Raw genomic sequence first — 17,889 nt, forward strand, 5'->3', positions numbered from 1 at the left:
AGTCTTTATTGTAATTTGAAACTATTTATTGTCAAACTACTGTTTTATCAGTTTTTTAAGCCGTCTTCAGCTTCGGAGCAATGGATGCAATGATTTTGAATATTTGTACTACTAAAAATATTGATATTCTGCTGTTCAACAAAAGTTCTCAAAGTCGGATACATAGTAAAATAAATAACAGATAAAATTATTCCCTGTCCCAAAAGGACACACAATCTAAAAAGAAACTCAGGAAGTTTTTTGTACTTTCCTTTCACAATAATTTTAATTAATTTATAATCACCATCTTCACATGTTAGCCAAGTTCCACCTTAAATGTACATGCATCCACCATCTTGCATTGGGGTGGATGTCATCATCACAAACTACGCCACTGAGGTGTCTCTATGTGTCACTACAACGGTACCAAATTTGGTCCAAATCTGTACCCACTTGTACCTCAAACATTCATACATCTGCCATCTTGAATTGGGGTGGATGACATCATCACAAATTATGCTGCTGAAGTGTCCCTACAACTGTTTCAAATTTGCTTCAAATCAATTAGGTGGTTTACAAGTTAGTCCATTTGTGTCTCAAACATTCACACATCCTTCATCTTGAATTGGGGTGGATGAAATAATCACAAACTGCACCAATGAGGTGTCCGTACAACTATACCAAATTTGGTTCAAATTGGTCCAGGCATTGCAAGTTGATAGGGATGGGGACACACACAAGTTTACCTTCCTTAAGTAGGGATGTTCACGAATGGGTTCATACACTCCTGGGAAGTGGGGGGTGGGTTTACCTTTAAGGTGCAGAGAGGTTGCCCATCCTCCCGCACCACTTGCTCCCGCTGGCATTGTCTCCAAAAATGCTGCGTTGTACCGGAAGTGTTGTAGTAGAAGTGGCCATTGCACGTGCACACATCACGCACACGGACCAGCCACTTCCAGTACAATGCTGACCAGGGCTCCAAGGAAGTATGCAGCAACCCCTTGCCAGCATTTTTGGAGACAGCTCCAGTGGCAGAAAAGTAGTGGAGTTCATTGGTGAGTGTGTGGGCACCCTCCCTGCTCTTTAAAGGTAACCCCCCACCTCTGAACTGGTTCAAATGCTGGTCCTCCAGACTCGTACAGCAGTCTATAAAAAGGACCACCGAACTGGTACATGCACATTCCTACCCTTAAGGAAAGTAGGTTAACAAGGTAGAAAGCAGCAACAGCCACTGGAAGGATGCTGCACTGGTGGGGGTGGTCAAATAGGGACAGTTGCACTGCCCCACTAAATATAAGAAGATCACCACTTTAAGAGGTACCTCTTTGCTCAATCAGCAGGAATAAGATATAAATAAGTATTCTTATCGTCCATCAATATAACATGGGAACAACAATGAGCAACCTAATAGTGATAAAGACACTGTAACTGATCTAAAGAGCTGGTGTAGCATAGCACCGAAAAGGTTGGGCTAAAAATGGGAATTCCCTGGTTCAAATTTCATTTCTGTCATGTACTAACTAGGGAGTTATTCACACATGCCTTCATGCCGCGGGGTATCTGAAGAGTAAATCTGCTTCACAGCAGATTTGCAAGATGTTTAATTTGGGGGATTAAATGGACTGATCATATAGGGTCACCTCCTCTCCACAACTGCTAGCAGATCTTTTTCTTGTGCATTCCCACTGGCTTACTCCTGGTTTTTCCTCCAACCAATCACAAATCACATCAGAGAGGAGGAGAGCAAGAGAGCTTTTTGTTGTTATTAGTTTGAGCTACGGAGGAGCAGAAGACTGACATGAAAAGTTACCAAAAGATCGCTCAAACAGCAGAACGCTTAACCCTTGCCTTTGTGAGTGACTGACTTCATCATCTCATATTTCTCTCACACACACACAAACACACACACACACAAACACAAAATTTAAGAGGCAGGGAAGTTTAAAGCAGAAATCAGAGCTTTCTCTCTGTCATGAAGAAAACTGCAGGGTACTGGAATCAGCACAAAAAGGCTCAAGTTACATCCATTCTGCATATCTAAAGCCTATGTAAACTCCCCTTCATTGAGTTTTGAAAAACTCCAAATTACTGGCATGGCCACTCCACACATCAAGGGAGAAGCAGTGGAGCATAACAGAAGCCCCTGATGTTTTTTCAAAAGCTGCTGAAACTAGAGCATTTTTTAAAGCTGGACACACTTCGGGCTAAGCCAGAATGCGCAACCTCAATTCGGGGGAAACAGAGTCCTGTTTGTACTGGTTCCTGATAGTCTGCAGCTACTTCAGGGTAAATGTAGCTAATATGTGGACTGGCCGAATCCATTCCAGAGGAGATTTGAAGTAAAAGCCCTGTGTGAAAAGCCTCCAGGTGACCTCAGGCAAACGGCTGCCTCGTCTTCAATATGGAAAGAACAAAACTCACTAACCTTACAGGATTTTTGTAAGGATCACAAGTTAAGAAAAGAAAAGCGCTTGCTTACACCCAAGAGTGCTATACAAAAGCTAAGTATTATTATTATAACAATTTGCAATTTTTTTTTAAAAAAAAAGCTTCTGTAAAAGATAAGAAGTGGCTTTCATATTAACAGGAATGCTCACCTTTATTGCCAGTGACTTTAGTTTTCCTAGTAATGACTGTTTATTTGAATATACTATTTCCTCTTCATTATCTTCCCCTTCCATGATTGCACAGCTGTCAGCAGCCGGAAGCTCACACTCTTTTGAGTTTGCAGTCATCACCAATTTGGAATATTTATACTCTAGCCTGGAGGCAGAAATGCAGACCGTTGTACTTTCCTCTAAATATAACATATTTTAAAACTTCAAACACTGAGAGAAAATACTGTTTTAATAGTTTTAGTAAAGATGTTGGTAGAATTTGGTAGAATTTAGCAACTAAAATCTATATCATATATTCTGAATCAAGCAAGAATAAACTGAACCACAATAATAATAATAATAATAATAATAGCCCAGTGAGGCACTACCTTGGTGTGGTTGTGGGGCTTGTGTGCTCTGAGGAAGGTGAGAGCTATGCCAGAGGTCCAACCATACTGGACAGGTCTCACCAGAGGAGCCAGACAAACAGTGCCTCTCCCATCAACAATATGGTGAGACGTAACTTTAATAAATCTATACCAGATCGGTCGTCGCCTGGGTCAACAAGGACCGCGCCAGGTGCTATAGTCCCTGGACATCTGGTGGCAAGTGGGCAACAGGACTCAGGATCTTCAGTTGAGCAACCAGGGCTGAAGAAAGCAAAGTTACTGGAAGAAACATCGCTTAACCAAAAAAAAAAACACGAAAAAAGCCAACAAGAAAATAATGATCTGCTATTACAAGTCTAGTCCAACTAGAAGAGGTTATTTAAAAAGAATGTACCAAATTTGGAAAGAGAAGCATCCAGATACAGAAATAACAGAACAAAGGCTAGCAGATCAGAGAAGATTCATAATAAGAAATAAAGTATTCACAGGAGTTGAACTGGAAGAACAGCAAAGAGCAACACATGCTCAGGCGCAAGTGGAGTTGCTCAGGCGCAGGTGGAGGAGGTGTTGGAAATCGAGGATGCCACTGTTACTGAACTGTTTCAAAATCAAAACCAGGCAACCACCCCTTTGCCTTCACCTCAAAAACCCAAATGCCGTTTAACAGAAAAGCAACAAGAACTAAAGCAAAAAATAACTGAGCACATGAACCAAACAACCACCAGGGTTCGACTTCCAGCGCTAAAAACAGTTACCAAAAAACAACTCGCTCAGGCATTAAAAGATGTCAATGCTGCACTTGCAGAGATAACAACCAATAATTTGCAAGAAACAAACCAACTAATGTACAGTGCAGCAACAATAACAACACAAGAGCTCGGATATAAGATCAGTGGACCTGTCAAAAAAGAAAGCAGTACCATCACCTAAATGAAAGATTAGATTAGAAAATAAAATCTCCAGGCTTAGATCAGATGCTAGTAAACTGAAAGATATGAAAGACAAGAAGCTGAAGAATGAAAACACCAAACAGTATCTGATCCAAAAATACCACCTAGATTCAAGGAAAATTAGAGAAGTCCTGGAAATAATAAAGCAGCAAATAACAGCAGTGTCAAAGAAGATTAGCAGGTATGAAGCCAGAATTACACAACACAGGCAGAATCTCCAATTCCAGTCGAATAAGAGACGTTTCTACCAAAGCATAGAAGGAGAAACTGCAAGAAACATAGAAACACCAAATAAAGAAGAAACAATGCAATTCTGGGGGAAATTATGGGACAATCCAATAGATTATAATAAAAAAGCAGGCTGGATGAAAGAGGTCAAAAAATGTAACCAACAAATGCAAGATCTAATAACAACACCAGAATTAATAATGAAAGAGCAAAGAAAATTAAAAATTGGACTGCTCCAGGCGACGATGAACTGCATGGCTTTTGGCTTAAACACCTAACAAGCCTTCATAAACAACTATCAAAACAGTTCAATCACATTTTGCAAGGAGGTGATATTGAACAATGGCTAACAACTGGGAAAACTCATCTCATCATGAAAGACCCAGCAAAAGGTGCAGTTCCAAGTAATTATAGACCGATAACCTGCCTGCCAACCATGTTCAAATTATTAACTGGAATAATAGCAGATGAAGTGATGCAACACTTATTAACTAACAAACAGCTTCCAGTTGAACAGAAAGGAAATTGCCTGAACACCAGAGGCAAAAAAGACCAGCTGCTGATTGACAAAATGATTTTAGAAAATGGCAAGAGAAGAAAAACAAATCTAAGTGTTGCATGGATTGACTACAAGAAAGCCTTCGATTCATTGCCTCACACATGGATACTAAAATGTTTAGAAACAACTGGTGTCAGCAAAAAAATTCAGATATTTATTTAAAAAGCTAACAATCAGTTAACAATCAATGGCGAGACAATTGGACAGGTTAGCATTAGAAGAGGCATTTTCCAAGGGGACTCACTATCCCCTCTGTTGTTTGTAATTGCCATGACCCGACTTTCACAAATACTAAACAAAACAGGCCTCGGATACCAAACATCTAAAACATCAAGTCAAATCAACCATCTGCTGTACATGGACGATCTGAAGTTGTATGGAAAGTCCCAGTCAGAAATCGAATCACTGCTAAGCACTGTCCGTATATTCAGTAGTGATATAGCAATGGAGTTTGGACTAGACAAGTGTGCTGCATTAATAATGAACAGAGGGAAAATAAGAAAAACAGAAGGAATAGAACTGCCCAATGGAAGCAACATCAAGAACCTGGAGGAGAAAGAACCTTACAAATACTTGGGCATTCTCCAGGCTGATAACATCACACACACTGAAGTTAAAAGAAAAACTGGAAGTGAATACATCAGGAGAGTTAGAAAAATCCTCAAGTCCAAACTCAATGGCGGGAACACCATACAAGCCATACACACCTGGGCTATACCTGTTATCAGATACACTGCAGGAATAATAGACTGGACCCAGGCAGAGCTAGAGACGCTGGATCATAAGACAAGGAAAATCATGACCATCAATCATGCTCTGCACCCCCGCAGTGATGTCGATAGGCTATACCTCCCTCGCAGCTCAGGTGAAAGAGGAATGCTGCAAGTCCATCAAACAGTAGAGGAGGAGAAAAGAGGCCTTGAAGAATATATCAAGGACAGTGAAGAAGATGCACTTCAAATGGTTAATAATGCAAAACTATTCAACACCAATGAAACAAAGCAGGCCTACAAGAAATAACCAGTCAAGAACCGAACAGAAAAATGGAAAAATAAGCCCCTGCATGGTCAATATTTGCACAATATAAGTGGAAAATCAGACATCACCAAGACCTGGCAATGGCTTAAGAATGGCAACTTGAAGAAAGAAACAGAGGGTTTAATACTGGCTGAACAAGAACAGGCACTAAGAACAAATGCAATAAGAGCAAAAGTAGAAAAATCCACCACAAACAGCAAGTGCTGCAAGTGTAAAGAAGCAGATGAAACAGTGGACCACCTGATCAGCTGTTGTAAAAAGATTGCACAGACTGACTACAAACAAAGGCATGACAAGGTAGCAGGGATGATACACTGGAACATCTGCAAAAAATACAAGCTACCTGTAGCCAAAAATTGGTGGGACCATCAAATTGAAAAAGTGGTAGAAAATGAAGATGTAAAAATATTATGGGACTTCTGACTACAAACAGACAAACATCTGCCACACAATACACCAGATATAACTGTAGTTGAGAAGAAAGAAAAACAAGTTAAAATCATCAACATAGCAATACCAGGGGATAGCAGACTGGGAGAAAAAGAAATAGAAAAAATCACCAAATACAAAGATCTACAAATTGAAATTGAAAGGCTGTGGCAGAAAAAGACCAAAATAATCCCAGTGGTAATTGGTAATTGGTCCCTGGGTGCAGTTCTAAAAGACCTTGAAGAGCACCTCAACACCATAGGGGTCACAGAAATCACCATCAGCCAATTACAAAAAGCAGCTTTACTGCGAACAGCCTATATTCTGCGACAATATCTATAACAACTGACAATAAAATTCAGCCATCCCAGGTCCTTGGGAAGGACTCGATATCTGGATAAAACAAAGCAGTCAATAACACCTGTCTGACTGTGTAAACAAGAAATAATAATGAAGAAGAATAAGAATCTGCTTTTCAAAAAGTGATATATTAGTATCATGGCAGCTTCTGCTTCCAGCCTTGTTGAGTGTCCACGGCAAATGTTTTCCTGCATTTGTTCCTATTGTAGAAATATATAAGACCATTGGTCCATCTATCCCAGTACTGTCTAGTCCAGAGATATCAAACTGCCAGCCCACAGGCCAGATCCAACCTGTGGAGCTTCTTTTTCTGCCCCTTGAGCAGCTGTGTATCAATCCTGGCCACCATATTTCCTTCCCCCTTCCCACCATGTTTCCTTCAGCACATCCCACCACATGCTGAAGCAGTGGCATTGCTCTCCACTTGCTGACGATTGCTCCTTTATTTGTCCATTTGGTTTTTTCCTTCCTGAGGCTATTTAGTTTGTTCAGGTAGTCATTTCTTCCTTCCAACTGCCACCAGCACCACCAGTATTTATCTCTTCCCCAACCGCTCACTCGTAAGAAAGCATTTCTCTTTCCTCCCTTGCTGCCACAAGCCTCCCTCCTGCACCTTTGTGGCTCTTCAGCACACAGGATAGAGGCAGAAGGAGTGAGTGGAGGACAAAGGAGAGAACTAGAGGAGAGGAGGAAGAAAGGAAGGAAGAGTAAGGAAAGGAAGAGGGGGAGGGGGAGGAAGAGAAAGACAGATGGTGGAGGAGAAAGACGGGCAGAAGGAAGACAGAATCAGTGAGTGGAGGGCAAGGAAGGAGAGGAGAGGGAGGAGGAAAGAAAGGGTGAGAGACAAAGGAAGAAGGAAGAGAAAGACAGGAGGCAGTGAGAGGCTGCATGAGTGAGTGAAGGGCAAAGGAGGGGGGAAGGAGGGGAGGCCATGGAAGGAAGGAAAAGAGTGAGAGAAGGTGGGGGAGGAAGACAGGCAAGAGGTGCCTTCTCCTGCACGAGTTAGTGAAGACCAAAGGAGGGAGAGGGGAACATAGGAAGCTGCCTTATACTGAGTTGGACCATTGGTCCATCTAGCTCAGTATTATCTACATAGACTGGCAGCAGCTTCTCCAAGGTTGTAGACAGGACTCTCTTTCAGCCCTATCTTGGAGATGCCATGGAGGGAACTTGAACCTTCTGCATGCAAGCATGCAAGTGCTCTTCCCAGAGCGGCCCCAACCCTGAGGGGAATATATTACAGTGCTCACATATGTTGTCTCCTAATCAAATGCAAACAAGGGCAGACCCTGATTAGCAAAGGGGATCATTCATGCATGCTACTACAAGATCAGGGTTGCAAGAAGGTGGTGTGAGGTGGGTGCAGCCTGTCAGGGGTGCATTGTAATCCATCCCACTACCCAATTGAGTTTGACACCCCTGATCCAGTCTAACTGGCAGCAGTTCTTCAAGGACTCAGGCAAGGACCTTTCCTAGGCCAGCTATATGTGATTCAAGGGACTGAACATTGAACCTTATGCATGGCTCATATGTGCTCTACCGAGAGCGAGAGCAAATATTGAAGGGGGTTGCTCAAAAAGGTCAGCTTGTTCTTGAATAAAGTAGCCTTAATTTACTCTATTCAAGCAAGCACAGCCTTCCCTCCAAGAAGGCCCTTAGTTAACTTGCACCCCACCTCTGCTACTCCCTGCCAGTCCTCCCCTTTTCCAATGGGTGGGGGAGATGGGGAAGAGGGAGGGCGCTCCCATCAACAGTAAAGAGAGCCATGGATCCTCTTCCTTGGTGGCAAATGACAATATAATGGACCATGAGGCTTCACAAGCATTTTTAGCTTGGAGAAAGCGAGGCTAGCAGAAAAACGTGGCTAAATTGTAATTTGAGAGTCTTCCTTTTGAACACTCAAAAAGGTACTCTGAACTTTTTGATATGAACAACTGAAAAATCTCTTTTTGGAGGTGTTGATCAGAGGAGCCAAGCAGCATCCCTCATTCTACCACTGTATTATATAGTATGAAATGGCCTCTATCTATTGTGACACAGGCTCTTTGCTTATCAAACAGGTCTAGATTAAATACTCAGTTATGTATGCTATAAAATATCAGCTGCAATGTATTTATATCTAGATGTTTCTTGATGTGGGCAGGGAGTCCACACATGGCCCTTTAAAATTTCTCTCTGCTTAGAACATGGGAGCTCTTCCCTAATTGGGGAGCAATGGCTGTGTTCCCCTAGCTTGGATGAAATTACTAGAATCTTGTTCACCATGCAGAATAGAACAACTATGCTCTCTGCATCCGGTGTTGGCTGCCCATTTACTGAACCTGCTCATACCAGGTGCGTTAACAACAGCCTGACATGTAGAACTGAAGCAAATGAAGCCTCTCTCATAATTACATCTAATGAACAGAGACAGTAAATAAACAAGCAACCCAATCAACTATACAAATATGGGTGTCTGCTGCTGTACATTCAAGGAGGCCATGTAGTACATAGGTCAGAAATTTCTGGTGCCCCAGTATACTTTGCAACAATAAAGCCTTCAGATTACTTTGGCACTGCACATCACCTTAGTGCACCTTTGATACTTACTTCTGGTTCTTCTTCCAGAAATAGCAGGTTAAGGCAACCAGCAGGACACCTGTGAATGCTCCAACACCTGCTCCAACTTTCAGCCAGAAGTCCACTGTTTCACAGATGATGATCCTTTTTTCAGGCAAGGAAACCCCTCTTATGCATAGCTTTGGTTCATTCCATACATATATAGTTTCCTATGAAAGGCAAGGAGATAATAGAAAAGCTTATGTCAGAAATTCCAAAAATTGTATGCTATCCAAGAATAAGAAATAAAATAATAAAATAATGGAAGTCCCCTGTGAACTCAAAGCATCCCGTGAGCCCACCCAGAGGCTGCTCCCTGTATCTCTCCATGGTCCACCTCTCTCTAATGGCTTTGCCACTACAAATTGGCTTCTTTCAAGTAGGTGGGAAATAATTCCTGCATCATATGGTTGGTTTACCCATCCATTAAGGAAGCACACCCAGATCACTGGCATGCAGAACATGGGGCTGAGCTCCTCTGAGAGTGGGTAATATGTTGGGGTTTGTGATTATTTAGCAGAGTGCCAGCAAGAGTAGCTACCCACTCCATTTACAGAGTGTAGAATTTAGTTGCTACCTCTACTTAAAGAACACGCATGGAGACTAATGTACAATCTAAATACCAAGTTGATTTACTAGTGAAGTACATTTGAGATAGGAAAGACCTATTCTATCTATCAGCTACATCGTGAATAGGTAGGGGGAGAGGGAGAGGGGGAGAGAGAGAGAAGTTTCCATCTTCTCTCCAAGAGGAAAGGAAGAGTACTGACTCACTACTGAGAGTACCTGAGGAGTCAAGGCATGGATCATGCAGCAAGGAGGAACAGGTAAGGAGACCCTCAATGACTACCTCTACTCCCAATGCCCCAGTGGTCATTAGGATAGCCGGTGCAAAAGACTGATGCACTGGAATTCCATCTCCAACATAATACTTACTGTAACACATTCTTAACATACATTTTTGGGTGTGAGTGTGCTTTTAATTTTAAATTCAGAAAAAGGCATGCTCTGGACATATTGTCTTAGCTCAATGCTACAAATGCTTAAGGATGTTTCAAATCAGGGGTGGAGCTATAATAGAGCAGATGGGTTCCAAGAACCTGTCTGCTCTGCTTGCAGGAGCCTCAGAGAGGAGCTGCTGAGTTCCCCACTTCTCCTGTCCTGGGCTCCAGCCATTGCCAGCAGCAGCAGCCACCTGTAGCCCCCACTGCTGGCCTCCTTCAGTCCTTCCCCTGCCACTGGATGGCCAATGGAAGGAGGGCATGCATGCGGCTCATTGGGAGCATGTGCGCGCCCTCTTCCCATCAGCCGGGAGCCCAGTTGATGGAAGGAATATGAGAGGAGGGCAAGCAGCTGAAGGAGGCAGGTGGTGGTATGTAGTCCCTCTGACCGGGATCTGCCCATCCTCCTCCCATCAGCTGGGCTTGAGTCTTGGCCAATGGAAGGAGGGTGCACAACCCCCACACAACTGGCTTCCCCCCTCCTCCTTCCATCAGCCAGGAGTCTGGCTGATGGAAGGAGGATAGGCAGAGCCTGGCCAGCAGGGGTGTGTGCTGCTAGCTGCCTCCTTCGGCAGCTTGCCCTCTACCCATCCCATCGGCTGGGCATCTGGCTGATGGAAGGAGGATGAGGGAAGCAGATGAGTGGGGGGGTGCACAGTGGGGCACTTCTGCTAGTGGAGAGGCCGCCCATATGGGAACACAGGCTGCCTTTCCCCTCACTACCCCCCTGCTTCCAATCTCCCTCCCTCTGTATTTCCCTAAAGAATTAGCTGTCCTGAGTTGTGTTGTTCTAGCCACAGAGCAGCACTGATGCATTTGCTTTCTGTAATTCTCCTTCCTGGCTTGTGTTTCCAGAACCTATGAAGGCCGAAGTGGCTTGCTGAAACCAGTGAGAATGCTCAAACAGGGCTGTCCTTAGGGCATGGCAAGCAGGGCAACCACCCCAGGCACTGCTCTTTTAACCCCCATTAGAATTAACTGGAAGAGGGCCCCGCACTGGCTGATCTGCCCCAGGCCCCACAGCCCTGTGCTCAAAACTTGAAATAGGAATGTTCAGCTTGTGGAGGACAACATGAACCACAGTGAGTGTCATGCTGCCTTTGGCTCTTCAGGGATCCCACTGGCTTTCTTCCATAGGCCTTATACACAAAAGGCAAACAGACAAGCTGAAGTCCATGTGCTTGATTTGCCTTCTGTAGCACCTGTGCTGCTCAGTGTCATCTCCTGACAGCTACTCTGCACACAAGGCTGAAAGCTCACCAGAATAAACCTAGTTTGGATCTGTTTGGCAAGCTGAACAATTCTCCCCATTACTTCATGTCCATGCTAGAAAATGGCTTCATTTCTGAGCATCAGAAGGTATTAAAGGGAAAGGAGCAAGGTCAGAAAAACAACAGGTAGTGGCACTCCTATTAAGAGCTAATAGTATTGCAATATTCCTGCCTGATGCAAACCAAAATTAAAATATCCCAACTGCTAGTTTGAGAGGATATAACTTTGTACTCTGCTTTGAAAATCTGACACAAAATTTCCTTCAGCAAGCAAATTCTGGCCTATATTTGGCTAAACTTAGCAATCTCAAATCACAAATAAGAGCCCTCTCCTGAAATTAACATGGAATTTTCTCTCCATACCTAAAACAGTAGGAATTGTTAGGTAGGGATCAGAGAGACCCAAGTGCAGCTTGTGGTGAGTAACACTGCTGGAGAACACTAACACTGGATGCTGTATTGCATATGACCAGACAGCTGCTTCACAGAAACAACAACATCAGCTATTTATTTGATGAATGACAGTTATATAGGAACACTTAAGGTGACCAGATGCCTTATACAACTATTAAAAGTACAGGGGTGGGAGGGAGTCCCTCTTCCTCCTCCTCCTCCTCCTCCTCTCATCCAAGATACACGATAAGATCTTCCCTCAAGCTAACACTAGTTTGCCACCATCCTTTTTGCCTTTTAGCTGTGCTCTGCAGGAGCTTTTAGAGCATCCCGGCTCCTTCAGTGTAGAGGTGGGCAGCATTCTGCCTTGCATAGTCTACAGCTAGTATCCCTTTTAACTAGAATCCTTGGCCCCATTCAGATATCATCTAAAAGATGCTGCATGAAAATAAATGTGTCTAAAGCAGTTCCAGAAGGCCTGCCAACCACCTTCCTCGCTCATGGTTACAGCAGCAGGCGCCATAAGCGATGAATGCTGTAATCATGATGACAGGCATTTTCATGACTGGGAGGCTAACTGTGAGCAGCAACACGAATACAATGAATATTTATATAACACTTTTTAACAAGAAGTCCCAAAGCAGTTTAGATATTAATAAATAAAATGGCCCCCTGTCTCAAAAGGGCTCACAATCTAAAAAAAAATAAACATAAGATAGACACTAGCAACAGCCCCTGGAGGGATGCTGTGCTGGGGATGGACAGGGCCAGTTGCTTCCCCACTGCTCAATCAGGGGCGAAACTATAATAGGGCAAGGGGAGACTGTTTAGGGGGCTCCCCCAGAGGCAAGTCACATGACTGACTCCCCCAGCCGCTCACCCGCCCAGGCTTCCTTCAGTTGTATTCATCCTCCGAAATTGATGTGAGTGTTATGACCTGGAGCTACCAGAACAGCATGTCTTTCTCTAGGACCATTAGATGACTTGCATCGTCCACAATTTACACAACCTTTAAAAAAATAATTTAGGATGATGTTCCATTGTGGCACATAGGTGTTTATATATATGTAACTATGCTTTTTGTTACTACTATTCAGCCTCATTTAAGATTTTTTTACTTCATGAGTTGAGCTTCAGAGAGCGGGGGGCCATTTCGTCATCATCAATTTTATTACAGCCATTGGCCAGCAGAAATAGAAATAACAAACATAGGGGGCCCATTTTAAAATCTTGTTTCTGGGCCCATACCTTGCTACGCCCCTGTGCTCAATAAAAGAGAATCACCCCTTTTAAAAGGTGCCTCTTTGCTCAGTTAGCAGGGGACCAGCAGCAAAGCAGGGAAAGTGATTGATGGGCCAGGGCAGGGTTTCCGGATCCACTCATGTACAACATCTCTTATATAACATCCAAATAAGGTTCCTGTGAGCTATTGATATGCTCTACAATTTACAAAGCAAGAGAATATATCCCGAATTTCATAACACTCAAGACAGAATGAGTTGGTGGTAAGTGATCCTGTGCATGGAACTATTCCTGGATCAGACAAAAGTCCACCAATTCCATCATCCTTTCCATGAATCCAGCAAGCAGTCAACACATTTTCTGGTCTACCAGAAAATGGCCCACAATCTGGCAGTGAATGATTGTCTACCATTGTCTACCCTTGCTTTAATGTATCTTTTCTTTCTTCAGATTCAAGCAATATTTTAATATGATTTTATTATTTCTTTTAAGGGCTGAGTAATTGTCATTTTATCAAGTGCATTATCTTTCAGCACTTTATGCAGATGTAGTAATAAGGTGCAATAACAACACCCCCACTCTAAAACTAAAAATTAAAATTAAAACTTGCTCTGCCAAAAATGTGTAGGAAGGGTGTGATGAATGTAGAATGTCCTTCCTTGCACACATACACACACACACCCCGCAGTGATTATGTTTGTCATTTGAAACCAAATATTATTATGGGTTGCATCCTTTGGAAGGGAATGGGGCCCTTTGGATGCAACCCAACATTTTTCAACTTACTGCCTTAACATACAACACATTCATTACCTGGTGTCCTTTTTTACAGGCACCTTCAATCTCATGATAGTCCTGCTCTGTACACATGGGGCAGGCCTCTGCACTTTCCCACAAGAAGTAGAAAGTGCACCCATCACAGGTGCCTGCAGGGCATAAACTAGGAGAGGAGAAATTTTGGTTAGATCCACAAACTTGGTTGGGTTAGTACTTGTAAATTAAAAAGAAGAAAGCTGATAGGGTTAGTTGGGTTCTCACATAACAATTGCCAGAAATTGGGTTATTTCTGTACCAGTGTACACATGCATGTGCACGCATGCAGACATTCATAATCACATTTATATTTAACTATTTCTGTTTCTTATTCAAAACAAAATAATTTTAGTCAGACCATTGCTAAATACAACTCTGACCACATGGAAGTCCATTCACCAGAAGAAAATAATGGAGAAATGTCAAACTTTGGAGGCTGTTTATACATCATCATATTTAAGGCTGACCCAGTGTTGTGCATGTTTCTTGAGGTTTCATAGCTCATTTAGAGACACTTCACTAGCAGTTCAACATGTACATTGTCTCCATCAAAAAGCATTGTGTCTGAGTTATGGCACATGGATATGAAAATTCTGTTATGATTGATCGGGAAGAGCTTCACACCGGCAAGTCATCACTTAAGGTTGCATCATAAGAATTGCTATGACTACAACATTAAGCAGTGAGTTCATAGGTGAACTAGGGGCCACCTATAGGTGGACAGCAGCAGGGGAGCCCCTGCAGTCACTGTAATAAAGCTGTTTCAACTGTTGGTGCTCAAGGATTATAGAACAATCCTTAATTTTTTGCAGGAAGTTTGTGCTGTCTTGCTTCAGAATCTTAAAGAACACCATAAAGCCTTATGTGGCCTTATTCAATCAATTTTTGTTGTCATGGCAGCTTCAGATCTGTGGCAAGTCAGTTCTATGACAAGTTTTGCTAGCTGATTCTGTAGAGTAATTTGTTTTATTTATATATTTATATGTATTCATTACATTTTTATACTGCCCCATCCAAAGGCTCTGGGCAGTGCACAACAAGGGTAACTTTGAAAAAGGAATGGAGAGGGGGCAAAAGTGCAAGCCATCTGATGGCAAGTTCCATAATCAGAGTTACCACTTGTTCCATCTTAAAAACAAACACAAAATCCTTGGGGGTAAGCAACAATCCCCAATGGGGTCCTGATTCCTGATCTATGCTTTGGCTTAGCTTCACTTACAGTTGGAGGGGCTCAAACCATAAAGTGAAGGTAGCTCACTTTACTTTGAGAACTTATTCAAGAGATAATGTATGGTTGCTCTTAGAGGCACTGCTAAAATTTTACATAAAGCAAAGTTCAGAAGAAATATGATGGTTCCTCCTCAGCCATAACATCCAAGGAACTTGAGGGGAAGCTGGAACAGTTTCTGTACATGCAATTTCTCGAGAGAGAAGGATGGGTTTCATACAACCATAGACTGTCACCAGATTTCCTTTAAAGCTAAATTGAAAGTGAACTTGAAGGGTTACTTTCCATGGGTGACATAATTTCACAAGCCTAAAAGGTTCTGATGGGTCTAGCAAAACCTCTCAGGGAAGAGGGACATCACACCTCCTAGTTACAGCATTAAATCACAAGGATACCTGGGAACTGAGATTTCTCCTTGGCCAGGTTTTGCAGGGCTACATCTCATTGTCACAACAGAATCACGTCCATTTTCACAGGTGGCTGTTGCTCGTGAAGACCTACACAGAAACCAGAAATTTTTCTTTTAGTGTTTAAAAGCAGCTCCAAGAGGATCACTTATGACCCAGCCACCTCTCCTTACCCCAAGTGAACCAGTACATGTAGTGGCCAGCATGTTAGATTAGGATAAGAGAAACCAGGATTCAAGTCCTCACTGAGCCATGAAACTTACTGGATGACCTTGGTTCAGTCATTATCTCTCAGCCTAAGCTACCTGATAGGATTATTGGAAGGATCAAATGGCAAGAGCCATGAACACCACCCTGAGCTCCTTGGAGAAAATACAGGATAAAAAAGAAATAAAATTAAATAAAGAAGGGCCTTCATATGCCTTCATTTTCACCTGAGTAATACAATTATCCTTCAGAGCAAGATGTCACATATGTGCTCATGTGAGATATAACATTTCATTTGTAAACTAAGCTTACAGAAGTTCACCAAAGTGTGTGCCTGGGAGAGGGAAGAGGGAGGGGAGAGAGAGAATGAGAAAGTGGGGAAGAGAGATAGACTGTGCTAACTAATTTAAGAGGCAGTTTTTAAAGTGGTGATTCTCTTATATTTAGCATGGGGAAAGCAATTGGCCCTATTCAGACCCAGCACAGAATTCCTTCAGTGACTGTGACTGGTGTCTACTTTGTCTTTCTTTCTAGACTGCAAGCCAGGCCCGTAGCCAGTCTAAAAATTTTGGGGTGAAATCACAGGTTATTTGGAAACAGCCAAAGCGCCAAGGCTGCCCGCCTATCCCCTTTGCAGAGCATCAGCCATGCCTATGTACATTCTGTACATACAGTCTGTCTGTCTGTCTGACAGACTCTCTCTCTCTCTCTCTCTCTCTCTCTCTCTCTCTCTCTCTCTCTCAGAGCCCCAGACAAGAGACACACATCCGATCCCCTTAGCCTCTCTCTTTGCTTTGCTAGCAGCAGCCTGCTGCCAGGAGCCATCATGGGAGAGGGGGAAGACAGACATAGGCACTGACACACACCTACTCATACTACCTGCTTCACCTGTAAACATGCCCCCCCCCGTGCATAATAACTTAATATCAATCAAGTCAAGAAAACACTTGCTGGATATTAATTATTTAATAACAACAACAACACAAACCAGTCAATAACATCTGTTATTGGAAATCATCATCATCATCAGTCAATAACACCTGTCTGTTTGTGTAAACAAGAAATAATAATCAACATATTTTATACCACCCAAAACTTGCCTCTCTGGGAAGTTTAAAACAAAAAAACCAGAAAAGTTAAAACATTAGTTAAAACAAATAAATGACAACAAAAATTAAAACATTTGTTAAAATAAATGACAGCAAAAAGTTAAAACACAGATTACACATAAACAGAGGTTATCCTTTGCAAGGACAGCCTCAGTTCTGCATCCCCATCATACTGCAGAACCAATTAATGGTTCACTTTTGAAAATGAAAGGAGCAAGACTGCAAACATGACTGTTCAACATTTTTAATAAGCCAATGGGCACTATAACCATTCTTCTCTACTCTAAACTCTCGACAATGACTGCCCCCTCTTCCTCATCTGTTGGAACTTCCCCGTCCACGGCTCATTTCTCTGTCCCCTCACTTCTCTCTGTTCTTTTCGTTTTCTGAACTCTCTTTTTGAAGCTTTTCTTCTTTCCTCCCACTGTCTCCCACTAAGTTGTGTCTGAATTTTTTCCAGCAAGATATTGATTGCCCAGCTGAAGAGAAGAACTAGGGATTAGTCCTCCCTCTCCTCTTCCGTGTTCTGCTGCTCTGTGCTGCAGCTGCAGGGTCTCTCTCCTGCCGTCTGCGCCTCCAACCAGCCTCGCTCGCACTGGCTCTTTGAGCAGGCGTGCTGGCGGGAGAAGATGAAAGCACAGCCCAGCAGCTGCTTGCTCACTAGGCGGGAGCGGCTGGAGCACTGGTGCAGCAGGCTGAGAGCTATTCTCCTCCCTCCTCAGCTGAGCTCCTGGTGGCCTCTGGGGAGGAAGCAGAATATTTTGAGGAGGCAGGTGCACTCCATGCCACCATCTGGCTATGGGGCTGCTGTGAGTCCCTTAAGGACAGGGCTCAAAGTCATTATTATCATCAACATCTATCATTATCATCATCATTAAACTTTGAGAACTTTTTTGTTGAAAAGCAGCATATAAGTAGTAGAAGTAGAGGAAAGAGGAAGCAAAAGAATGGAATAGGTGAGTGGGCGGAACAGCTGAATATTATTAACAGAGGACAGGAGTCAGAAATAATTAAAATAAAATATAATAATAATTATTATTATTATTATCATCATCATCTCTTGTTTACACAGTCAGACAGGTGTTATTGAC

The 17,889-nt window shown here is 42.8% G+C and overlaps 1 protein-coding gene across 7 annotated transcripts in view; it reads right to left on the minus strand.

Annotated features, from left to right (window-relative positions):
• The window catches only part of ELAPOR2 (endosome-lysosome associated apoptosis and autophagy regulator family member 2), a 182,600-nt gene that overhangs the window by 2,381 nt on the left and 162,330 nt on the right, over nt 1-17,889 (minus strand). For all 7 annotated transcript variants that reach the window (XM_053257766.1, XM_053257763.1, XM_053257768.1 and 4 more), the window contains 4 exons: nt 15,471-15,572; nt 13,848-13,974; nt 9,119-9,297; nt 2,577-2,742 (listed from right to left, as the gene is read on the minus strand). In XM_053257766.1, coding sequence (XP_053113741.1) covers nt 2,577-2,742; nt 9,119-9,297; nt 13,848-13,974; nt 15,471-15,572 — 574 coding nt within the window. The remainder of the gene's footprint in view (nt 1-2,576; nt 2,743-9,118; nt 9,298-13,847; nt 13,975-15,470; nt 15,573-17,889) is intronic.

The sequence above is a fragment of the Hemicordylus capensis genome, chromosome 5, assembly GCF_027244095.1.
Source record: "Hemicordylus capensis ecotype Gifberg chromosome 5, rHemCap1.1.pri, whole genome shotgun sequence".
Taxonomy (NCBI): Eukaryota; Metazoa; Chordata; class Lepidosauria; order Squamata; family Cordylidae; genus Hemicordylus; species Hemicordylus capensis.